Consider the following 25,573-nt stretch of genomic DNA (forward strand, 5'->3'; position numbering starts at 1 on the left):
GGCTTAGGCGGAGAACAGGCCTACAACTCCCAGCGTTCCCCAGCCAGCCGAGCTGGCTGGGGAACGCTGGGAGTTGTAGGCCTGTTCTCCGTCTAAACAGGCATTGGATTGCACCCTTAAATAACTAAAAATAAATGAGTGTCGTCGCCCGTGAAGCGGGAGGGCGAAAGAGCGAGCGCGGGAGTCGCCGCCGCCGCCGCGGCCTTTTTTCTCCTCAGGTTTCGGCGGGAAGGAGCCTGGGCCCGCCGGAGGCGCTGAAGGGCGGGCCGCGAGGCGGCTTCTCCCTCCCTCCCGCCGGGGGGAGTGCCTCGGCAGCCGCCGCTCTCCGCCTCCTGCTTCTCCGCGGCCGGTTCCGCTTCCTCCTGCGAGGCCCAAGCAAAGCGAGAGCGCGGAGCAAGATGGCGACGCTCTCCGTCCTGCAGGCCTCGCAAGCCGCCGCCGCCGCGGCGGGCGGGTTCGGCTTCGACAACTGCGCCCGGTCAGTGGCGGCGCGGCGGGGAGCCGGCCGGCCTGAGCAGCCGGGGCGGGCGGAGGGCGAGCCGGGCGCGAAGCGGCGGCGGCGGCGCGGGGGAGGCAGGAGGCCGTGACTCAGGCGGCGCTGAGGCCTACCCCCGCCGGGGAGGTCGGCGGAGGCTGCGAGAGAAAGGGACGGCCGGGCTGAGCTGCCCCCGCCGTCATTTATTCGGGTCCCTCCTCACGCGGTGTTTCTGAGGCAGCGAGTCGGAAGAGCCGCCGGCTCCTGTCAGGGGGGAACTCGACTTCCACGCGCAGCCCCCGAGGAGGAGGAGGAGGATGGGGGTTCTCGAGGGGCTTTGAGGAGAGCCCCCATCCCCCTCTCCCCCCGCCCCCAAGAGCGACCCCCAGCACTCCCCGCTAGATAGCTGCGCGAAGCCCCCGAAGAGGCGCCCTGTCCCCCGCCCGCCCCCGCAATATCCCCCCAGTCGTGGCTGAGCGGAACCCCGACAATGGCGCCCCCTCTCACCCCCCCCGGAAATAGAGACCCCCCTACACACGCATAATACCCCCCTTCCCCCCCCCGGCTTTGCTGCGCAGCGATAGTCACGGTGGGAGGGGGGGGGCATCGATTCCTTATTTCCTTAGGAGGAAGGAGGAGGATGTTTTTCCTCGGGAAAGGGGGGTGCTTATTTCCTCTTTAAACCCCTGGATTTCTGAACGGCATTTTGGGGAGGGGGCTGTGGGGCTGTTGCTGCATCTCCTCCGTGATGTCAGAAGCTGAGGCAGGTGTGTGTGCGGGGGCTCTTTTGGGGGGCGGCGTTGGAGCAGTGCTCGGATCGCGCAGGGAGATGTGGGGAGGCGCTGGGCAAAACCATAAGCCGCCTTCGGTTCTCCCCAAAACATGATTTCCCCCTGTAGTGTTCTAAAAATAGTTGTGAAGCCCCCCCCCCCCAAGCTTTGGGAGTGAAAGAGAGCTAGGTGGTGAGCAGGAATGTTTACCCGGATTGCGTTTGAGGGGGTGTGTGTGGGGGGGTGTTTGGGATAATGTGGGGCTAGTGCCGCCCAAGGAAATAAATGCCCCCGCTATGCTCCCTGACTTGTGTGGCCGCCCGAAATGGTCAGTTGTAGCTGACAGGTAACCCAGCCCTCAGCCAGGTTTACTCAGAAGCAAAGTAAGGGCGCACTGCTGGCTGGGGAACACTGGGAGTTGTAGGACTTTCTTCTGCCTAACCATGCATAGGATTGCGCCCTTACTTTGCTGAAGATCACAGTGGTCTGCTGTATAGGGGGAGGCGATCTTTCAGGTAACCTAGTCCTAAATTATTTAGGGCTTTATATGTCAACAATAATAAAACCTTGAATCTGGCTCAGTAGCGAGCTGGCAGCTAGTGCATCTCTTTTAGCACAGGTGTTACGTGTGCATGACAAAGCACTCCACTCAAGATGCGCTAGCTGCATTTTCTGAACCAGCCTGAAGGCCAGCCCGGCATAGAGGATGTTATAGTAGTCCAGTCTAGAGGTTGCTAGTGTGTGGATCACAGTGGTAAAGCTATCCCTGTATCAAGGAACAGGTGCGGTTGACATACCAGCTGAAGCTGGTAAAAGCTTCCATGCATGAAAATCCCTTGGGTCTCTAATATCCACGATGAATCTAGGAGCACTCCCAAACTGCGTACCCGTTCCTTCAGGGGGAGTGGAATATTTTTAACGTTAGTTTCCAATTCTAGTATTTTTTCCCATTGCAGGAATGCACAGTTAGAAGCAGAGGGGACCAAGAAGGGTCTTCGGCTTCCCACAGCCCGCAAGACAGGCACCACCATTGCTGGAGTGGTGTTTAAGGTGAGGCCTTGGCCTGTCTGCTGATGGTTGCTCTAGTAATATTGCTGTGGTGCTTTCAGTGCCCGCTCCCTGTTTGTAACATTGTGTGGTCCTATACATCTTTACTTAGGAGTAAGTCCCACTAAATTCAGTGGGACTTACTCCCAGGAAACTGACAGTAGGATTGCAGCTTAAGAAATCCTTCTTTCTCCAGGATGGGATTGTACTTGGAGCAGATACAAGAGCCACTGAAGGCATGGTTGTTGCTGACAAGAACTGTTCAAAAATACACTATATTTCTCCAAACATCTAGTAAGTATACACATTGCCCTTTTTTCTTTTAGGTTTCATATCCACAAACTTTCTGGAAGCATTATGGGGGAGGAGAAAGTATTTTTCTGAAAGTATTTTTATCCTGCTCTTTAGCCAAAAAGGCACCTACAGCAGCTTACGAAGAATTAGTTAAAAGTTGTTTGTTTACTAAAATATGCACAATATGTTTGCAGTTGTTGTGGCGCTGGGACAGCTGCAGACACTGAAATGACAACTCAGATGATTTCTTCCAACATGGAACTCCACTCGCTCTCAACTGGACGGCTTCCAAGAGTGGTCACAGCCAACCGAATGCTCAAGCAGATGCTCTTCAGGTAACTACCCTTTGAATGGGCAGTCCCCCCACTTGCCAGTAAACAGTATATAGAGATGTGCAGTTGGGCAAGTTCAGCAGTTGAGTTCCATGTTCTGAAACTTATATGTGTTAAATAGTTGTACAAGCTGACGCTCTTGGAGGTAGCATTTTAAAATGAAGTTTTTGTGTTTGGAATGCATCCGTACTGCTTGCTCAGTGTCAAGATATACATGTTTATGTTCCAGGTATCAAGGTTACATCGGTGCTGCTTTGGTTCTAGGTGGGGTAGATGTCACTGGGGCCCATCTCTACAGCATCTATCCACATGGATCTACTGACAAATTGCCTTACGTTACAATGGGTGAGTTGTTTCCCTTACATAACTTAGAATGTAACAACTGTACTGCCCGCTAGTGGAAGTCCATGGTATTTCATGTACCCAGTGTAGAAACTGAAAGTAAAACAGGGATCTGTTACTTGGTCATTGTTTTATCAACTCTCTTGACTTTTAAAAATAATTTGATTCACTGGCAAATTGTGATTGTGTGGATTCATCCTCCCTGGATTTGCCAGAGAATTTGCTCCGGGAGCATAGTTTCAATGTTGAATGACAGATGTTTTACTTAATCAAATCCCAAGGTAGCTGTTCTTCATCAGAACCAACCCCCCACACACACACACAGTATCAGAAATGCCATCAGAATCTTTAGAGAAATAATACTGAAAGGATCACTTCAGATTTCTTAAAACAGCCCCATAGCTGATTTATTGGCTGACAGCTTACAAAAATAACTTCAGCTGACTGAAAACTTAGATGAGTAGCTCTTCTGTCAGTGGTGAGTGGGTGTGGGTTTTTAATTATTTGGTTGTTCATGAAATTGTTTGCTCTAAAGCTGCTCCCTTCTATATGGACAGAAATAATACCTTTATGTTTATTGGGGCTACATCATTATCCTTAAATTATTTGAAACATATAATATTTTTCTACTTGTGCTATATATCTAGTCATAAGAATATTTCTACTATTAACAGAAAGCCCTAGTTCAGTTATACAGTACATCTGTGGGATTCTTTTTCTGTTTTCTTTTATGCGAGTGCTAGGAAAAGTGGGAGTTCTAGACATATGCAAGCAGATTTGTATAAAAGTGTTTAGACCAACACACAGAGAGGCTTTTTTAGACCCATAGATGGTGCCATGGTATCCTACAAAGTAGTAAATTATTTATTCTGTTCATAAAGTGTATTTTTGGAAGAATGCTATTATAGGATTTATGATGTAATATTCTATCCAGGCTCTTGTATGAATTAACATAAAAGATAAAATTGGATTAATATTTATAAATGTGCCCTGAAACTTATAAATTATTAAACTACTGAACCATAAATTACCTTGCTGTGTGTGTGTATAGTGAGTGATTAGTGATCCAAAACTGCAAGGCCCTTGTCGGCCTTACACCAGGCAACATTTCACTCAGTTTTGTTTGATGCCGTAAAGAATGGCCATCCTGTGAATACTGTTCACTGAATCCAGTGAAAGAAAACTGACTGGTAAGAGCTGCTCTCATTAGGTGGGAATAGGCATCTTAGCCTAAGAAGCCTGACAGTGTTAATCTGCCTCTTTTTATCCAGCCGTGCCAATCTTATTTAAAAACAACAAAGTACAACCAAACAAATGAGGCTGCATGTGGGAGAAAATTCCACTGAACTCCACAGGACTTAGTAAACATGGTTAGGATCAGGCTGTTAAGTCCCCACTGAAGCATGCTGATCTGATCAGTCCCATATGGTTTGGACAACACCACCAGCTGATCTGGCCAGGGTGACTTATTTATTTTTAAATTTTATTTTAAAGTGTGGGTGAGGAACATTTTTGGGGTGGGGGCTGAATGACTCCCCTAAGCCTTTCACGCCCTCTGTCAGGGGCATAGGCACACGCCCCTGACGTCATCCGGTCCTCCCAGTGCCAGCCAAGTTGGATCATGCGCTGTGTGTCATTGGGAGATTGTGGTGCAGACAAAGTGGCGGCTTTGCTCATGTCGCACCTTCCCACATTAGGGAGGATGTGGTGTGGGCAAAGTGGTGAAGTGTCCCTGGCTTCGCCTGTGCTGTGCCATCCCCCGTCGGACAGGACGCAGCACAGGCGAAATTGCCCAGACTTGGGCACCTGCTCCACCTAGTGCTGGCCGAGACCCTCACTGTATGTATCCGCACTGTTACCTCTGATCTTAGATCAGCAATAACAGTGGGGATTTTTCCAGGGGGCAGGGCTTGGAAGCCAAGCCCTACTCCCTGTAGAAATCAAAGAGGCTCCATGGGCTGGGTGGAGAACTTCGGGAGCCTCATTAGGCTCATAGGATGGAGATTCCCCATCTGTAACTTAAAGTATTTTTGTCCTGCTCCTCAGCCAAAAAGTCTCTTGGAACGGCTTACATATAATCGGTAAAAATAGGGCAGTCCCTTCCTGCAGGCTTGCAATCTAAAAAGATACAGAAGAAAGGGGAAAAGGAATGGGGAGGGAAGAGGGAAAAAAAGAATTGGTCTTTCAGTAGTGCTGGTGGAATGGCCCTGCTTCCTATAGCCCTCTTCTGCCATGGAAGGAGATGGGAAGATTAGTTCACATCTGGATTATTGCAATATGCTCTACACAGGCCTGCCTTAGAGTATTTGGAAACTGCATTTGGTGCAGAATGCAGCAGCCTGATCGTTAACAGGGGCCCACATAGAGGGAGCAACTTCCTTGCTGAAACAGCTGCATTGGCTTCCTATTTTTTGTCAGGTATAGTTCAAAGTCTGGTAGGGACCTTGGTTTTAGGACCAGGATATCTGAAGTACTGCCTTCTCTCCCATATGTGCCTGTTGAGATCATCTTCAGAGGTCCTCTTTTTATGTCCCAGCAACCCTAAAGATACACTTAGTTGGAGCTAGGTGGCTGCACCTAGACTCTGGAACTCCCTTCCTATGGAGGCCTGTCTCACTTACTACTACTACTACTTTTTCTTCTTATTTTTCTTCACTTTTATATCCCACCTTTTTTCCTCTTGCAAGGAACCCAAGGCGGCTTACACAGTCATTCCCTTCATCTCCACTTTATACCCACAGCAATCTTGAGCCATAAAGCTCACTGGGTGACTAGAACCCAGATCTTCCAAGTCCCAGCCCAACACTCTAACCACTACATCACACTGCCTCTTATTAATCTTTTGGAAGCTGTTTAAGATATTTCTTTTTAGGACGGCATTTCAGATAATGTTAACTTGCTGTTTTAAATCTGTTTTTGAATATTTTAAATATTTTGATTGTGGTTGTGTTGTTTTCCTGCTGCTGTTTTTGTGTTTAAAGGTTTAGTGTTATAAATTGAAAGGATGTTTCTGTTCATTTTTATATTTTTGTTTTAAGCTATCTTGAGCTCCTAGGAGAAAAGGTGGGGAGTGTTTAAAATAAAATAAATACATTTGCTGTTTAATTATTTGTCCAGGGCTCATAGTCAGTCTGTCTAAAATTATGTTTGTGCTGCTTTTAATGGTGGAACATACATAAATGTGACATGGGAGATTGAGGGTCTGAAGTTGTCATGCAGGAAGAATATGACATTTTACTCCAATGTGTAGCATACCCTATTCTCTAAGGCTTGGGAAATTATGATCTAAAAATAATGTCATAAAATCAGATGGACACAAAAAAGTACAAGCTCTGATCATTGGAAACTAGCTGTACATGATGTCTTGCAGTACATGGAATGACCTAGTTTGGCCACTTTTGAACAGAAAGGAGCATCGTTCCCTTGACTGACAAGATGCAAAGAGGACATGGTGTTTGGTTTTAATACTTCTGTGAAGGCTGACCTTTTGTGTGTCAAAATACTTGCACATGTTTGAAATTAATGTTTTGGCAACCAAGCTCCATAGAAGTATGCATCTCCGAGTGATACAAAAAGCAAAGGTAGTCATTGGTGACTCAAAATGTTTATTCCTGTTTAAGCCAGAAGTGTTTAGCCGTCACAGCAGAGGTGTAAATACTTAGACGTGCTCATATGTGAGATATTAAATGTGATACACACAAACCTCTGCTAATACTTCTACTACTAATGTTTGGCTAATGGCTTTCCAAAGTACCTACAAGCTGAATACTAATTTCACCCCTTGTCTTCCTTCCATTGTTGCAAGCAATATATTACAGAAAATTGGCATGTGGCAGGAAGGCCTGTATGTCATCATTTACAATAGGCAAAGAAAATAAAAATCCAGCATTTTGGGCCTGAATAGAGAGCACTGTCCTTCCTCAGAAGGAGTTTAAAATATACTCAGTGCTTACTCAGGAGTGAAAACATCAAATTAAAGTGTTTATGCTGACAAAGGACAAATGTGGATTTCAGCAAACGATGCAAGATTGTCTGATTGCTGGCTTGTCTAGAAAGCTTCTGGCCATGGCTATATAATGAAATGTGTGCATAAAATTAAAGCACTTGAAGTCTGTAGTTCAGACTTGGGAAGCAGTGAGATGCATTCCGGTGGTCTCTTGTGGCTGAGCCTGATCTCTTGGCACCAACATTGTTTCATATTCATAAATCAGCTCTTCATGCATTGGCCATGTCTGTCTGCAGTGCAGGCGATGCCACCAAGAGGCCAGGCCTCTCAGCCAGGAACCAGAGTGAAAAATGATGCCGATCGATGGGTCTGTGGAGAGCACTGGATTTCTACCTAGGAGGAACAGCAAATTGAATAACAATGAGCATTTGTGAATAAGTGCCCTGTCAGGGACAGCTGACACTGATGGATTAGAGATATCTAAATGTTACTCTCTTCACACTGCACATGTTCTCCAGTGTGGCAGGCAGAGGTAGCAGCAAACAGGTTCTTGGGTGCTGAAGATATGGATGTTTATTTAGTAAAAGGAAGTGCACTTCACTGAGTGTTTCTTGCTCAAAAGAGAGTTTTTGCTTACGGTACTATATAAATCAGATATTGGAATATCTTTTTGGTTTGGAATAGCAATTAAAAAAATATCTGCAGCCTCAAATGCATAACAGTCACGCTGTGATTCTGGAATGTAACTGTCTTGAGCCATCCTTCACTTCCCTGCTTGCTGGGTCCAATCAAGAAAACCGTTTTTGAGGTCCATGTAATTTCTAGGCTGCGTTTAATTTAATTACAGGGCTAGCATTTAGAAACTTGTGTGCCCTTATCTAGCAGCTTGAGAGTGCGCACTGTGGCTCCAGTGCACACACTGAGTGCCTTCTGATTAGCAGTGTCCAATTCTCCTCAATGTTGGGGAATGTTTGGCAGCTGCAGAGCTCCACACAACTCCTGTCACCAAATGGGGATTCAGGGTATTGAAGAGAATGGGACAGTTGTTGAAGCCGTCCTGACTCATTGGACAGTATTCATGGCGCTTCTGGAAAGGGAGGGAGCCCTGCTGCCCAGGCAGAGCTTTCCACACAATCTTCTGGTTCAGTGCCTTAGACATTAACATAATTAATGCTACTTTGTTGTTTTATCTAAGGCATATGCCATGTTGTTAGCAAACGCATACAATGCCAGTTCCTGGGTTCTGTCTCCTTGTCACAAGCTAGCGTGACGAAGACACAAGCCAAGATAGAGCTATACAGAATGAGGATGCCTCCCAATGAGTTAAGCAGTGTCTGCAATCAGGGACAGTTGAGGTGTGTGCAGGGGAATTACATTTATCCTTTGCTCCAGGCTGTTGAGGTCATCAGAGTTTGGGGTGGGAAATAGGGCGTCCCCTCCCAGCACTACCTATAGAGGTCAGTTGCTAATATTGTCAAAAATGAATACATTGCAGTTGTATAGACTTTGGGGTAACTGGGCCAGGTTATGGTTTATGTTTGTATATGCATCCTTGCACTGTATATCTCTCACTCCCCCCCCCCCCATCAAATGGTAGGAATTTTGATATGTATGAAAAGGAATTGTTGTGAAATATTACTTCTGCTACATCATAGTTCTTGCCTTGCCTGTTAAAACTCCAGCATGTCTCCAGAACACCTTGCCTTTTCTTTCTCCTGACTCTTCTTATTCCTGCTGAGGGGATCTTGGCTATGGGGCATGCCTGATAAACAATATCTTGAGTGCAATTTTGTTTTGACTTCTTGTGGTTCAGCGCAGTTCTTCTTGTTTGCTATTTTTGCAGTAGACACATTCTGTGAATGTCGCTCTCCTGTCCTGTCAGCCCCACAGAAATAATTCCTTATTTCCATTTTTAGCTTTTTGAAAATGGAGTCATATGTGGTTTTGAGGCTGAAACGAATAGCCATTGCCTGGAGTATACGTTTAAGTGCCCCAATGCTTATAAATGTGATGTATTTGGTACTGTAAAGGTAATGATCCTCAACCACCGCAATATTCCATAACAGGAGTATCTGTCACATTCTCTGGGATTACCATGTTCATTGATTTGTGTCTGTAAATCTGCTGCCTCTACCCTTTAAACTTGATCTATAATTGGACCTCCTTAAATGGTTCAGATAAGATAGTCTGTATTTTCTCAGCAGTGTCACTGTCAGCTTCTCTCTTTTCATTATACATTCAGCAGACTTGATAAAATCAGCAGGACACCTCATTTGAAACTGTTTAATCGCTGCCTTTTTCTTTTACTAAACCATTGAGGTGGTCAAGCGATGTACACAAATCATTTTAAATGGAAAATACGGCTTTCTGGGTGACCCAGCTAAATAGATAGTTGTATGCAAAACAAGTTAAAAAGTAATAAATGCCAAAAAAATCTCCTAATTGGCATAAAAAATTGTAGGTAACTTTGTTCAATCTCCAAAAGTAGAGCAGCTTGAAATATTGTCTGGGCTGCATCAAAACATGATGATGTCTCTATGCAAAGAAGATTTGCTCTCTTCTGAACAAAGCAAGATCAAGAATGCCAAAAGGTTTAGGTCTGCTTTTTAAAATGTTCTCTTGCAGGCTGTATAGGGGTATTTGTAATGCCTGTAGCTAGAGATGTGAAGGCCTGGAAAAAAACCCAGAAAAATTCTGGAAAAAAACCAGTGTTCCCATTTTTTCTCAAGGACCCTTTCTGGGGGTTTTTTTCTGAAAAATTGAACAGTTTTGGGTTATGATATATTTTCTTTTAGAATTTAAGACAAGGTATTTATATATTGTTATCAAGCCTTTACTCCCCCCAAGTGATTTCTAAAACTATGTAATAAGACATTTATAGAAAGACTAGCGATGTAAAATGTCTGGAAATAATGAAGCCATGGGGAAAGATATTTTTTAATCATCTCCATAAGATTCTCAGCATAGTTATTTCTTCCCTTATTAAAATTATTGATCCAATGTATCTTTTACTGATAGGCATTTTGTGATGCTCCAAGTCAGTTTCCCAACATGTGAATAGAGTCACCATATCATACTATGGAATAAAATGTACATTCTTGACAGTTTGGGTTTTGTTCTATGCCGCTCAATAGCCAAAGAGAGCTTTGGCTGTTGGGTAGTATAGAAATGAAATAAATACATACATACATACATTGTTTGACAACAGTCCTGTGTTTTTGGACTTGTCTTCCTCTGCCTCCAGTTCTTCCTGCTTCTTCTGACTTCTAGGATGATTCAGATGTTTCAGGGAGTACTTCCTGAAGTCCCTCTGTCACACATAAACCAAGAATCTAATGTATATTGTGGATAACTCGGTTTGCTCATAAAATTAAGCATGTTTGGTATATTAAAATTTAAAAGTTTAGTTTATTCAGACAGTAATTACAAATGTACTGAGTTAACTTTTTAAAGTTTTCAAATATAATAATTATATGAGCAAACCATGTAATACCTAATCTAACTTTAGAAACCTAAAGGCTGCTTTATGTTCCTAAAGCAGCCTTCCTCAACCTAGTGCCCTACAGATATTTTGGACTACAGTGGCCAGCATTCCTGACCATTGGCCATGTTGCCTGAGACTGATAGCTGCTGATGTCCAAAATATCTGTAAGGCACCACGTTGAAGAAGACTGTCCTTGAGCAACAAAGTGATTTTAGATCTGTAAAGAGTGCTGTAAAAATAAGTATTGCTTATTTTTCAATTTTTCCCAAAATTTCCACACACACACCCAAAAAACGGGAGGGCGGGGGGATGGTTTTTTCTATGGCTTCAGAATTTCCAGAGATTTTACATCTTTACCTGTAGCTCACTTTGGGGGAAGAGAGGTTCTGGTGGTGCATTTGTGGAACAGCCCTTGCAATGATCAGAGATGTAACGAGTTTAAACCCTTGTATGTGGTTCACATTTGTCATTTTTGTCTGCTCTGCCTTGTTGCTCAAAGTGCAAACTGGAAACAATCCAAAAATGAATACAACATAATAAACTGCAATAGATGAGAATGAATAGCCAGCTAGCTCCTTACACGGTTCTGTATGCCATGGTGAATGTAACAAACCAGCTCATTAAAAACAGCCTGTTTCTTCCACTGATATAAATGTGTTTAAAGTTCTAGCCTGCCTCATCTCAAAGCCTCTGGGCAATCGTGGCTTAATACAACTATATATAAAACAGCCATTCTACAATGCTGACCCCAGTAAAAAAGCATAGACCAGGATTCAAAGAGTTGATTTACGAGCTCCCGAGGGCTTGGCTGTGCCCAGTGAGATTTTGACTTATTTGCTTTGAACAGCAGACCCCTTCTCTCCTCCACCACCCAAAAGCTGTATTACAGATTTTGAAAGTCCTCTCAATTTGGGGGAAAGTTGTAGGGTCAACACAACAAACATCCCAACTTTGGTCATGCTAACTTTGGTGAGCGGTTCCTCAGATCCTGGCCATAATTGTTATGCTTCATAATTCTGTTGAAAATAATTGTAGAAAATGCTGGTGGGAACTGGGGCTCCAGTTTTCAAACTTCATCATTGTAAGACCTTGTGTCAGATGTTGCCATTTTGCTGTTCATTCATTCTATTAAAAATGATAAATGTGTTTAGATGCAATTGTAGAACCTGTTGTCTGTGCCGCAGCCTATGGATTTCTGTTTGGGGGCGGCAACATGGAGATGGGCCTTCTTTGCAGTGGCACCTGCCCTGTGGAATGATCTCCCCTCTGAGATGCATCAGGCCTCAACACTGGTGTGCTTTATTTATTTATTTTATTTGTGCCCCGCCTTTCTACCAAAAAATGGCACTCAAGGCATGTTTTAGGCATGTATTAAAAATGTATCTGTTTACTTTGGCAAATGTATCTGTTTACATTACCCAGTCATGAGCTATCTTCATACCAACCCCTATTTGTGTTTATGCAGGGATGTGTCGAGTTTTGTTGGTTTATTTTGTAAACCTCTTCAGGATTTGTTTCAAATGAGAAGCAATATATAAGTAGTACCAATAAATAAATAAATATAACTAAGACTAATGGCTTCTCTTTTCTGGTTTCAGGTTCTGGGGCCTTGGCAGCCATGGCTGTTTTTGAAGACAAGTTCAAACCTGACATGGAGGTAAAAACATCTCCCACTGCACTCCCACAATTTGTATAATTGAGACATAAGCGTGGGGTGGGGGTGGGGTTGCTTAGTTCAGAACAAAGGCAAGTCTCTACCCTGATCCTTTATGATCTTTTACGGTCAGTTGTAGTTACTGTAATAACAGTTTCCACCCCTTTCCTCTCAGTTGGATAAAATATTTTGAGTCATTACTGCAGAAGGCATTTCTGCGTTTTCGTATAGCATGTGGAGTGCCTTACTTGTGATCCTCAAACAGTTTCAGTCAGCCATTCTTTGAGGAGGCACCTTGTTCACTTGTGCTCTGTTATTTTGTATAGTAATTGTTTATTCTGGAATGCCCGCAGGATGACACAGGTTAAATGTGTGAGGGGTTGGGATGGTTTAATGTATGGAGGGTCCCTCCATAGGGTATAAGGAGACAGATTGGAATAGGGAGCTTAAGGTCTTTCCCAGCACCATGATTTTATGAATATAAAAACTACCCTCTCCTTGTAATATATTATCTGTTGGTAATTGGTAACTTAAGTTTTCTTCCCAAGGATAACTTATTTTCCTGCAGATCTTTCTAACTTAATGTTTGGGCATTGGACTAACTCCCTAGTCATCTCTGACTGACTTGAACCATTTAAACTGCTGTCAACCCCATTGACTGGCCTAGGGCTTGGAAGGAAGAGTGTGATCCATATGGCTTCTGTGGTGGCATAACTTGAATTGCCCAGAGATGTCTTTAGCCTTCTGGAGATCTGACTGTGTATGAAATCAGCTAGACCAGATCTCAAAGGTGTCTTGAGATACTGGTTGGAGGTCTTGCTGTACTAAGAATGTTGGCTATTAGCACTTTTTCTTTGTACTTGCTTCGTAAACACACAACTACAGAGTTGGGCACAAAACTGTAGAAGACTTCGATCTTTGGAAAATAGATGCAAGTCTGATGTCCTTGCCTCGTGGAGGCAGTGCAGGAGCTTTGCAGGATGTTTTGGACTCTTATCTGTAGCTTCCTCAAATGCACGTGTCTCTGGCCTTTGGACCTGTCATCTATGTTCTTCTCCCTGACTTCGCAAAGCCACAGAATTTGTTTTTGTGGACCTTTGAAACTAGAAATCTCTGCTGAATCTTCTGCTTGTGGCTTTAGTGGTCCCCTGGTCTCACTGTGTCAAAGGGAAAATCCTCAGCACCACCAGCTTCTAATTTTCCTTATTTCTATGCTGGAACTGCAGAATGGCTAAAATTGGGGGGAAATGGGTAGCTTTCCAGTTTTTCTACCTAAAGGTTAACCTGATTAAGTGATTGTCACACATCCTCAAGTGGTGTTTTTAATTTACTACTGTATTGAGCACACTCAGGAATCCACAAACTTTGGCTGGTTGTTGTGGCTGGTCAGAATCTCTGGGTACCACTGTCCCTGGTGTCATGCTGGGTTTCTGAACACAATGAGACCCCCACCTGTTCTTCTCTATACTCAAAGGATTTGCTTACTTCTGGAGATTTCCTTTGTCCCCTGAATGCAACAAAATGTGATTCGCTACTCAGATGAAATTGGTAACATACCCTAGGGACAAGCAAATCCATTCAAAACTATATTTGTACTGGGTGGGTGTAGTAATGAGTTGGATTTTCAGAACTTCATCTGACCTGGTAATCTCACTTGGGGATTCTCAAATGTTGGTTTAATGAGTCTCCGAAAGATGGGCTGGGCTCCTGGGATCTTCCCCAGAGATAAGCAAAACCCCCAGACTAGTAGTGCTTAACTTGCATGATAGATTGAGACTGGGTGGCAGTTGGGTCAAGAAGAGGAAGGAGAGACATATGTGCTTGTGGCATCATTTGTCAAGGTTCAAAGGACCAGAAAAGAAAAAAGGGGCTTGACTCATTTGGTTCCACTACCATCAGTGCAGTAGAGGAGCCCGGTGTTGTCACAGCTGCCTGTATTGTGCTGGCCATGCATTTAGACTTGCGGCTTGCGCCATCCTTCGGTGCATACGCTCCTGTGAATCCTGACTAGGAAAAAAGAGGCAAGGCACCATTCGGAACATCTTGCAACTGAGTTTTGAGTTTATGTGGTGAAATGTGAGAGAAGATCCCTATCTTTCCTTGTCCTATACCTCCTGCTTTGTCCTTCAGCTAGGGAACACCCTCTTCCTCAGTTTAAAGGACAAATAGTTTTATTGGGCAATTGGTTTTTAAACAAAATCTTGTCTCAACTGCTATAGATGGCATGGACTATAAAACACAGATTTTGTAGATGGCAAAAATGGTATAATTTGGAGGGGGGGTGTAAATTTGAAGGAAGTTCTGATTTGGGCAGATTGGAATATCTCTTAGTTAGATGTTTTCTCTAGCACTGATTCTGGAAAAATTCAGTGGCATAAAAGTGTGAAAACAATACTTGGCAAATCTCTGTTTACCGCCAAAGTGTGTTGTGTAGACTTTGTCAACTGCTGATGCTGCAGCAGTGAAGAGAACTTCAAAATTCTCTGGCCCCTTGTCATTAAAATTGGTAGCAAATTAATATTTCTTTTCTGTCAAGATGAATGCCGCTCCTTTCTGTGCTAATTGTCAGAATATCTTGATAGAGCTCTGAAAGGGCAGTGGTGTACTGAAAGACCATCACATCACAGAGAAATGATTCAAAGGCAAACTGTCCTGCACCCTCTGGTATCAACTTGCAAATTAGCATCTGGAATCTAATTAAACAAGCTTAATGAAAGTAGCAGCTGAATACTGCTGGAAAAGACAATCAGCCTTTTCCCCCCTCTGATACATATTCTGTACTACTGAAGCTGTTCACCAAAAGCATCGTGTGAGCACAGTTAAAGAAATTAGCATTTATTTGAAGGCGAGGAACTGTTTTTTCTTTCTGCTATGCTTTTGGCATGCGCCGGTGTCCCTAGAGAGCCGTGCCACAACACATAGTGCACAATATTTATAAATCTGTGACAGGCAATAATAGCAACTTGAAAAATTTCTTTTGCTGGAATTTCAAGTTGAGAGCTGCCAAAAGCTGAGAGGATCAAACCTGCTCTGGCAGCTGCTGTGCCCTACAGTGAGAATAGCAGACTTTGAAGATGTTCAACTTAAAGAAACCAAGACTGCAGGCTTAGCCAATTTTCGCAGGTTTCTCCAGCCCTGGCTCTCTGCCTTTTGAAGATGAGTTGTTGAAGCTTCTACCACTGCCTCAGGCATCCTCACACCAGCAGGGCTGTTCTCCCCCCTCCTTGACTGTGTGTCTTGAGTTTTAGGTAGCAAGTGGCTTTGTTGGTGCCAAGTGTGACAGCCCTTCCTCGGGCTGCATCACAGAGAGGCTATCTCTATCCCGCATCCTCCTCATATTGATGCTGGCCTCTAGAGGGACTGTTATGGGTTGCCGAAGATGGCAACTGCTTTAGCCCCAAAGCTCTGTGGATGCTTCAGACAGGAGGCTGAGCGTCTGACTGCTGTAGGGCAGGAACAGTTGCTCACAAGTGCACCTAAATTTACCTGAAATCATGTAAGTGGGAGAGCGGTGCAGCTCGTTGAGTTCTTGGAACAAAGTTATGTTCTTTGCTTTCTGCAGAATGGGCTGCATATTATAGGGGAGGAGAAATCCCAGGCCCCTGGAGACTTGTTCTTTTTTCCACCGTTGTACTGGGTTAACATCTAAGCATTTAATTCTTATTCATTAGGATCTCATTTCTGGTATTTTAGATTTTATGCTAATTTGGGCATCCTGCAACCATCAGCTTAAAGAGGGCCTGCAAAATGCCCTTCGCGGCAAGTGACTGCATGGGGAATATTACTGCTTTTGGGAGGTATGATGTTGTGACATTGGCAGCTCTTGCTTATTTATTTTATTTATTTATTTCATTTCTATACCGCCCAATAGCCGAAGCTCTCTGGGCGGTTCACAAAAACTAAAACCAAACAACACACAATAAAACAATTTAAAATATATAGAACATTAAAACCACAATATAACAATACAACCACAATAAAACCTAGCAGCAGTACAGGAGTTTAAAATACAGATTTAAAACAGCAAAGATAAAAATTTAGAAAGCTAAAATGCCTGGGAAAATAAAAAGGTCTTCACGTGGCGCCAAAAGGAGTACAATGTAGTACAATGAGTACAATGCTTCACTCTCCATAGTCAACTTGGACCTGTTCGTATGCCTAGCAATCATTGTACCTCATATGACAAGAAGGGCATTTATTAATTTAAGTTAAATACATTAAATAACATGTATTGAGTTAAATAAAGACTGATATGTTTAAGAAGCTTGGAAACAAATGTACCAGAATTAATGTGGGCCTACTGTAGCTATGCTGGTTGCTGCTCACATCTGAGTGACAGTGCAGGATTTGCAGAAGTCTATCACACTTTGGAAGTTTGCTGGACATCTCGGTAGCATGGCCAGAGAGATTATTTATTTATTTATTTCTATACCACCCAATAACCGAAACTCTCTGGACGGTTCACAAAAATTAAAATCAAAGAGCGCACAATAAAACAATACAAAATATATAAAGCATTAAAACCATAGTAAACAATACAACCAGAATAAAACCTAGCAGCAGTGCAGGGATTTAAAATACAGACTTAAAACAGCAAAGCTAAAAGTCTAAAGAGCTAAAATGGACTACAGCTGACTTAGGGCTGAAGGGCAGAGAGGAAGCTGAGCTCAGGCTGGGAGAGAGAGAGGGAACAGGGACCAGGGGAAGGAGGTGAGACAAAGCCATTGGGGAAGAAAAGTTTGGTCACTCACTGAGCTGCAGCCCCTCTTTATGCTCACACTTCCATACACATTCCCATAATTCAGTGGCCATCTCGCTAGTCTGAAATATTTTTTCAAGCCCCCGCAACCTAACTTTCTAACATTCAGGAAATACAATGTTTCTAACTTTCAGTGTTTAAGAAGAGCTTCTTCAGTGTGGCAGACAGTATCAAGAGGGAGGTTTGGCCTGCAGTGTCAGGAGCACTGGGAACTCTGGGAACTGGTTCTGTCCCAAGGTACCCTTGGAATATGAGTGGGTGCTTGGCAGAGATGTTTGTGTTTCCATTAGGCTTGCTTTTCTCTGAGGAAAGAGGGCTTGTATCCCGTTATTCTAGGACAAACAGTGCATTATTGTACTCTGTGTTTCCTAATAATTTATATGAAAATCAGTCAGGGCTGTAGGAAATCCAGTGCTGAGATAAGGTTCTGTATACCTCATTGCCTTTCAAATAGAGGCTTTTCTGCAAAGTGACTGTAATACTTGGCATGAGCGGAGGGGAGCCACAAGCAAGAAGTAAGAAGCACCAACCTGCCCCTTTGCAAGCAGTTTTGAGCCATGGGAACGAAAAAAGCAGCATTAGGAATGGCAAATTCCACATTGGATATTGGGTTTGAACATACAAGGTCTGGCCACTGGTCCATCTGGCCTGGTACTGTCTACTGTGATAAGCACGGCTGAGGCAGAGCAAGGTCTTCCCCAGACAGTTGAGATCCTTCCTTTGCTAAAAGCTCCAGGCATTGAACCTGGGACTTGCTGCATGCACAGCCATTGAGCTATAGCCACCCCCCAGAACCTTGTTCCCATCATACAGGCACCAGTACTAAGGCATCATGCATGATTCTGTGCACATGCCTGCTGCAGTTGGACTTAAACTCGTCTCGTGGGGGTGGGGGTCCATTGTTTATGGTTTCTGCGTGCGGGCCTCTGACACACTGTGCTATGAAAAGAGCTGAAAGGTGCAACCTCCTGCCACCCCCACAATCGAACCACAGCACTAGAGAGCAAGGAGGAATTAGGCCAAGAGGCTTCTCTTCATGGTGGAATATTCAGCAGGTGTCGTGTAGGGTGACGCTGCTCAGTTAAAGTTTTTATAGAGAATAAAAGGACCATGGACATAATTGTTTGTGGTCAAGCATCTGTTTTAGCGGTTGATGTGATAAGGGTGAGAGTCATGACTTTTGGGGTTCTTTTGGACAATTGTCCAAACTTTAATCTTGATCAGGTGCTGTCACCCCATCAGTCTCATTTAGGCTGCCTGTGTGGCTGACTGACACTCCGAAGCAGTGACAAGCTGCATATGAATACTGGCTTCATTAGTGGGGCTGATCAAAATGCCCATGTCCCTGCTACAGGGCTCAGGTGTGAGTGTCTTCTGGCTAATCCCCCCAGCTGACACTCAGCGTTTTAATGACTCCATAGGAAGGTGGCTGCTTGCTGGGAAGTTTGCCAGCAGACAATGGAGATCAAGGGAGACCATATGCATTAAGCTGGAGAGCTGCCTGTGTAACTTGCAACCCCATTGGCAGTGTACAGAGCTTAAGCAAATGACTGGGAAAAAAATTAGACCCCTTTACAGAAATAAATGCCCAGCGTTTTGTGTATCTGTGACAGTAGATGAGGCTGTGAGTGAGCAAAACGCCTTTGCCTTGTGTCACCTGTACCTCATAGCTTTTCTAGGGCACATTCCTCTCCTCACAGAGGAGTTGCGAAGATTAGTGCAAGTACACTCTTATTTCTGCAAATACACAAATATCCCTCCTCTCATTCCTTTTATTAAATACTGACATAATTAGGGATACAGTTTCTCTTCATTAATGGGGCTGCTTAAAACCCTTTCTACCTTTTACACAAACACTGTGGAATAATTCTAAAGTCTACACTGTGGAATTAATGATAGACTGAACTAGTTTTTCTAAAAAAATTTTTTTTATTAATTGCATTTCTCTGCTGCCCATTACCCAAAGCTCTCTTGGATGGTTTACAAAACTTTGGTTTTCTAGTGGTGGTTGATTTCAAGCTGTTTTCAGCTATGTTATCTTACAAGGAAATTGTACATAAAGTTATATTAAGAGACTGATTTCTGTCATTTCTGTCAAGCCTGTAGTTACTCATCACTTTTATTTGTGTAATCTGAAAATGTATGATCCACCAAGATATTTTGACCTAATGTTTTAGTTCATCCTTTATGAAATTGAACAGCTTTGAACAGGGAAAGACAACAACATTTGCTTGAACGGCAGAAATAAGCTAGTGCCACTTAAATTTTTGTGTCCCATGATGTGTTTACAGACCGTTGAAGTCTGGTGATCACTTTCACTCCTCACAGGGTAGATATGGAAGCCAGGTAATTATTTTTGATGTATATCTCAGGGGCAGGTGTTGAAACACACATTGTTTTAATTTTTTCATACAACTGGAGAACATGTTGGGGCTGTGCTAAAAAAAAATATTTTGCATCATGCAGGCCTTGTTTGGTGTTTCTGCAGAAAGCAAGACTTCTGTGTCAATTCAAAATGTATGTTGTCAGTCAACAAGAAATACTTCTTGAGGGATTCTCTGAGTTGATGGTGCAGGGTGGTGGGAAATATTTGTTGTGGTGTTTGGACAGAGCTTTTATTGGAATGCCCTAGAATATGATACGGTCTTTGGACTCTTCCCTTGCCTCCCCAGTAGACAGGGCTTTTTCCCATTGGTAAATAAAGCACAAGCAAATGCACCTTAATACCTAAGAAAGGGTCGCTGCTGGCCACTGGCCCCCTGCATTGTAACATTGCTCACAGTTGGGCAAACTGCCTTTTTATCTTGGCTTGCTGCCCTCGTTGCCTTCCTGCTGTCACTGAGATCAATGCCTAGGCTGCAGCTGGGAGAGGGTAAACCAAGAAGATTAGATTTAAGAAAATGAGGGTTTTTACTCAAGCGGTATTCATGTGATTTGAATGTCAGTTCCAAACAAATCTGGTTAATTTCACTACAATTTGTTCCTGTGTAATTTCATCACAATTTATTCCTGGTGACTTTCTGAAAGTCATCAGGAATAAATTAAATAGCTCTGTGCATTTCTGTTTAACTTGTAGCATTTGAAAGCCTGGTGTGACCTTTGCCCAGCCCTCTTGGAAATTCAGGTGGAGGCTGGTTCTGTATTGTGAGGTGTTATCCAGTGGAATGGCTTGTGCTGCTGCTCCCGATGCTCATATGAGAAATGAAATAAAAGCAGCCAGTGTTACTGAATGGTAGTTCTAGAGGAATACATTTCTGCCTTGGCAGGTAATTCGACATAAATTGTTAATGTAAATTCAGGTTAGCAGAGAAGATTTTTTAAAGTAAAAAAGATAAACTGCTGATTAATTCAGTATAGAACTCAATTACAAATTGAAAGGGCCACTGCGGGACTCCAGAACCCTAAAGACAACAGATGTTGAATTGATACTCCAGCATATTTCACACTGGTATGAAATATTAACGTGGTTTATTATACTTGTGTTGTAGGATATGAGAAAGGGGAGGCCAGGATTGCAAGTGTTTGTACTGGCACATTGAGAAAATAGCATAGGTTCAGCCTACTGTAATCAAAGGCTTTGAAGGATGATATTAAGAACAAAGGCTCTGGAAGTTTAAATTTCTTTTTTGTTTAGATGTGTACGTAGTTTCTGTTGTGTTTGAGGGTGCAGCACATCAGTTAAAACCTTACATGATGATGGGAAAAGTAGCTTTTCATGGCGAGGCGTGTGGCTATAGCAGTCCTGCTTCTTTTCTTTCTTAGAAAGTTCCTGAAGTGCTCGGTCTCTGTTTTCAGGACTGAGAGTAATGAAGTAGCTCTGCTTCTGCTTGGTAGATAACGCAATAGGGATGTTTGCACTAGCAGCTGGGGTTGTTCTCGGAAATATTTGGTCGCCCCTGCAGTCTCCAAACCTTTATGTGATATAGAGGTATCAAGGGCCACTAGTGGACCTTTTCTCCACATAATATTTGCAAATAATGTAGGCTCTCTTGCAGTAACAAGTTGTAGAACATCTGCTAATAGTAGCACGTTGTGTTCATGGAAAATTAACTGAACAGGCTAGTTTGAAGGTTTGTTGTGCCAGAATGTCTGCCAAAGAGGAGCTGCAGCACAGGTGTTGAGAGTCGAAGTGTGACATTGTATGCATAGAAGAGCCCTCATAGCAGTAGACTTCTTCATAGCAATAGAGTTTATTGTTGTGCAAAACACAATTTAAATATTGGCACACACACAAGGTCCAGAAAAGTGGCTTTTCACTGTAGAGGAAGTCTCTGACCTGGTTTGCATGTAACACCATTCGTGGGTTGTTTGACTCATGTACTGGTGATGCTGCAAGCAAGGGAGAGAGCACAATGCCTCTTGTGGGCTCACTGCTTCCATTTTCAGTCAGCTTTAATCAAGAACCCAGGAATTCACCCCGTTCCTGGGATATTTGATGTAACATCCAGACTCAGAACTCTGGGTTGTTATAGGGTTAAACAACCCAGAATTCCTGGGTTGTTGATTAAAGTTTAATCAAAATGGAAGTGGTGAGTGCACTGGAGTCAGCATACTCATTCTTTTTCGTGGCCCTGAAAATCCATCGTTTAAATAATTCATGGGTTGCCATTACGTATGAGCAGGCCTCTGACAATACCCTTCAGTAAGTAGAGATAACCATGAGGTGTGATAAAGGAACCTTTATTATTGCCATGCCATTAATGTCCATGACAGAGTTCACTGTTAGAGTTATATAAGTGACCTAAACAAGTCTCTGCTCCTAAGAGCTTACATTCTCAAGTATACAGTGGGCTCAAACATACAACCCCATGGTCTCTCTCCCCTTGAGCTTTGGAAGATGACTAGGTAAGGCACCTGTTAGGTTTCCTTCCTCATGGAATATTCACATGGAATATTTGGTCCATAACTAGGAATGTGGCACCCTTCACTTTCTAGTGCTGTCACAGAATTAGGAACATGTTGAACTTTCGTGCTTCTGATTTTTTTTTTTTGCTCTGCTGCTGAATGACTTAAGAAGTAGGGAGAGATGGTGAGCTGTAGGCAATGCTAGAATTTAGTAACTAGAAGAACCTGGTTCTACTGTTTGTGCAGTATATTCTACCAGTGAGGCAAAATCCTTCACAAATTTCCTTAGGTTGTTTACTTTAGAACTGTGACACTGTATGCTAGAAGCTGAGTTAAGGTCATTTCATTAACTACCTTTTGATGCAGAGACAGAATTGCATATTTGGCTGGAGGTCATTGCAGAAGTCAATCTAGCTGTGGTGACTATCTTGAAAATACCAACTCAAATGCTAACATAACATGAATTGTTATGGCTCCCCCAATGCATCCGTTCATGAACAAGTTTATAATCAAATATTTTTCTTTTGGACCCCTCATGATATAACCAAAATGCTCATTAAGTTTAATATGAGAGAGCAAAACTCCCCCTTTGAAGACAATGTGGCTCCCTGAGTTATTGTGACGGTATGAAATAACGTTTTCAGTGCAGTCTTGTGAATGTCTATTCAAAAGTAAGTCCCACTATGTTTAATCGGACTGGCTCTAATTTAAATGGTTGTTAGATTACTCGTTTCAGAGCCCTAATATCTCACGTGGCTCAAAAACAAAAGTATCACTCATATAAAATTGAAAATGTGTCTTGGCTGATGACATGTTTAATTTAGTGGAAGGGAATTTGGTGTGTACCATGTAACCTTATGTTGATTCCCTCTGCCCCTGCTCCTCAGCCTTTGCAGCAGCCAGCAGTGTTCTTTAGCACTAGAACTGTGTTGCTTGATCACTTAGAACTTGTAGTACAGAGGAGAAATGGCAAATTCTCCCTGCCCCAAATAAAACCAGTATTTAGCTTTAGCAGTTCTTGGAAGATCATACAAAGCAAAGAGAGCCAGTGTGGTATAGTGGTTAGAGTGCTGAGTGGGACTCAGGAGATTGGGGTTCTAGTCTCCACTTGGCCATGAAGCTGACTGGGTGACTGGGCCAGTCCCTGACTCCCAGCCTAGCCTACCCCACAGGGATGTTGTGAGGATAAAATGGAGAGGAGGAGGACCACATAGGCTGCCTTGGGTTCCTTGCAAGAGGTAAAAAGGCAGGGTATAAGTGTAATAATAAATAAAGTGGGAACAAAGGAAATGTTTTGCCATTTTTAATCCATTAGATCAGGGGTAGGCAACGTGGTACTTGTGGGCACGAATGCACCCCTAGAGACCTTTGTTGGTGCCCACCAAGGTGCCCTATCCCTCCTTTTCTTTTTTTAAATTAAGATGTTTTCTAAGTGGCAGCTGGTTTTCTGTTGGTCCTGAAAACTGTTGGTTCAAAGGAGTTCTGTTCCTCGCACTCATCTCTGCTTTGCACTCAGTATTTTGGGGAGGTTACTTGTCCTTTGACATGCCTCCCATGGCAGCCATTTTGTGATGGTGCCAAGGACTGTTTCTCAGATTGTGCCCATATCACAAAACATTTGGCTACCCCTGCATTAGAAGTTTGTGCATCAGAACTACATCTGAATGTCTTTCCTTTCCCATTATATTGTGGAAAATATAGAGCATTTGAACTCAAGGCTCCAGCACCTGTATTTCCCTGCCAGTTCTAAAGATGAAGTGAAAATAGACACATTGCGAGATGAAGTGGTGTACTTGCAGCATTTTCTTTTTTGGAAGAAAAAGGGGGGGGCAGGGACCCATGAAGTAATCAAATCCTTTTGATTTGGAGCGGCTGCATTGGGTCAGTTCTCTCCCTGAGCTTCCCAGCAGATTTAGCTTGGCTTCCAGTTATGTATTGATCTCCACACAATTCCTCCCAGAAGACAGGTGTATCCGCATTTCTTCACAATCGAGGCTGCCGATTACTCTTCCATGGTCTAATTATCCTTCTCTAGGCCCAGGTATCCTTCAAGAGCTATCGTTTTCCTAGTCCCAAATTCCCAGCACTTCTATATAGAATTTTACTGCTGCTCTGACCTCCCCAGCACTCTCTCTCCTCCCCCAGCCCAGCTATCTCTCTTAGATTCTCACTTAAAGTAATTTGTACATTTTACTTTTTTTGTTATAGTCAGGGCATTGAACGTATTCCACTCTTGCACATTGGAACTGCGGTGATATGTTTTCAAAATGTCATAAGTGGGATATTTTTAACAAGACTTAACTGTTTACTGGCAACCCAGATGCTGCTCGTGAATTTTGTAGGCAGTATTGCACAAGCTTGGCATTGCTTCCAATGGAGTAAAATAACTTTACACAGGCTTTAAATATTTGAAAACCATTGTATTAATCTCTTCTCCCCACTCCCATTTCAGTGGAGTAGCATGCTTCAAACAGCTGCAAATTATTTTGTCTGAGAAGTACATCTAGAAATACAAGTTAAGTGGTATAACTGGCATAAAAGCCTTGTAGAATGTACTGTAGACCAAGTTGGCCACATACCTGGCCAGTCTCTTCCCTTGCAGAGTCTCCTTCTGAACATGGATTTGGATGCTCTGCTTTCTCCAGTCTGCAAATCAGTGAAGTGACCAAGGTGCTTGCAAAACAAATGTAGAAACATTCAGTACTGGGGGCAGGGTGAGGGAAGAAACAGACACAACTGTTTGGGACTCTTGTCACCGCTGTTGGAGAGGGGTAATCTATCAGTTTTGGAGTGTCTACAAAATGCAACTCTCCAGATAATGGGTTTAAAGTAAAGATTTAATGCCGCCTCTCTGCTATGATGTTGCAGTGACAGTTTAAAACTCGTTCTCTAAATCTCAGCAGACTTTATAGTCAGCAGTGGGCCAATATAGAGTTTAATGGCATTACAACACATAAATCATCTTTTAAAGATGCTACCAGTAGCTCCAAAATTAAATGCAGACAATCTCCTCTGTTATAAATAATTTATCAAACACCAGTTCGGATGAGCCCTTCATGCTGAGTTATTTATTTTAGCCTTTACTGTTCAATTCCTCAGACGCGTTTTGAGAGATCCATTACTGGTCAGTTTAATGAACTTGGGGGTCTGCCGTGCCCCCCTCCAGCAGTTTGGCACATCTGTGGTGACCATTACGCGGCTGGTCCGGACCTCTTTGTGCCTTTTACAAGTGCTGCCCATTTGTCTTGTGGCGGTAAATGGAGGCACGCATTGGAGCCCTGGGACACATTGTGTGATGTAGCAACGGAGGCAAGCCGAGTGGTCTATAAAGGGCTGCTTGTCACAGCTGACTTGTATTACAGTACATCACTCTTACTGTAATCTCATTTAAGGAGCAATCGTGTGCCCAAGAGAATGATATTCCCAGTTAGCTTGGGCTTTGCAACCATAAAGGAGGAAGTGCTCCTTTTATATACTCGAAACTTTTAGGGTACTTTTTTAGATTAATTATTACACTGCGTCATTTGTGCCACCATCGCTAAGACAGTGGCTGTCAGCACTTTCATGATAAGCCTCTATTTTCCAGCCCTAAAAACCTCACTCAATGGCAAAGTTGGCATTCAAA

At 43.3% G+C, this 25,573-nt stretch overlaps 1 protein-coding gene across 2 annotated transcripts in view; it reads left to right on the forward strand.

The window, feature by feature from the left end:
- Positions 1-373: 373 nt before the first annotated feature.
- Positions 374-25,573, forward strand: part of PSMB7 (proteasome 20S subunit beta 7) — a 31,826-nt gene continuing 6,626 nt past the window's right edge. For both annotated transcript variants that reach the window (XR_014785917.1, XM_084821089.1), the window contains exons 1-6: positions 374-478; positions 2,202-2,295; positions 2,489-2,586; positions 2,781-2,921; positions 3,148-3,263; positions 12,289-12,347. Coding sequence is in view for 1 of the 2 variants with exons in the window: in XM_084821089.1 (XP_084677215.1) it covers positions 399-478; positions 2,202-2,295; positions 2,489-2,586; positions 2,781-2,921; positions 3,148-3,263; positions 12,289-12,347 (588 nt within the window). In the remaining variant the exon portion in view is untranslated. The remainder of the gene's footprint in view (positions 479-2,201; positions 2,296-2,488; positions 2,587-2,780; positions 2,922-3,147; positions 3,264-12,288; positions 12,348-25,573) is intronic.

This window comes from Heloderma suspectum, chromosome 14 (assembly GCF_057233095.1).
Source record: "Heloderma suspectum isolate Gila_16-S chromosome 14, 16-S_ref, whole genome shotgun sequence".
NCBI classification, from domain to species: domain Eukaryota; kingdom Metazoa; phylum Chordata; class Lepidosauria; order Squamata; family Helodermatidae; genus Heloderma; species Heloderma suspectum.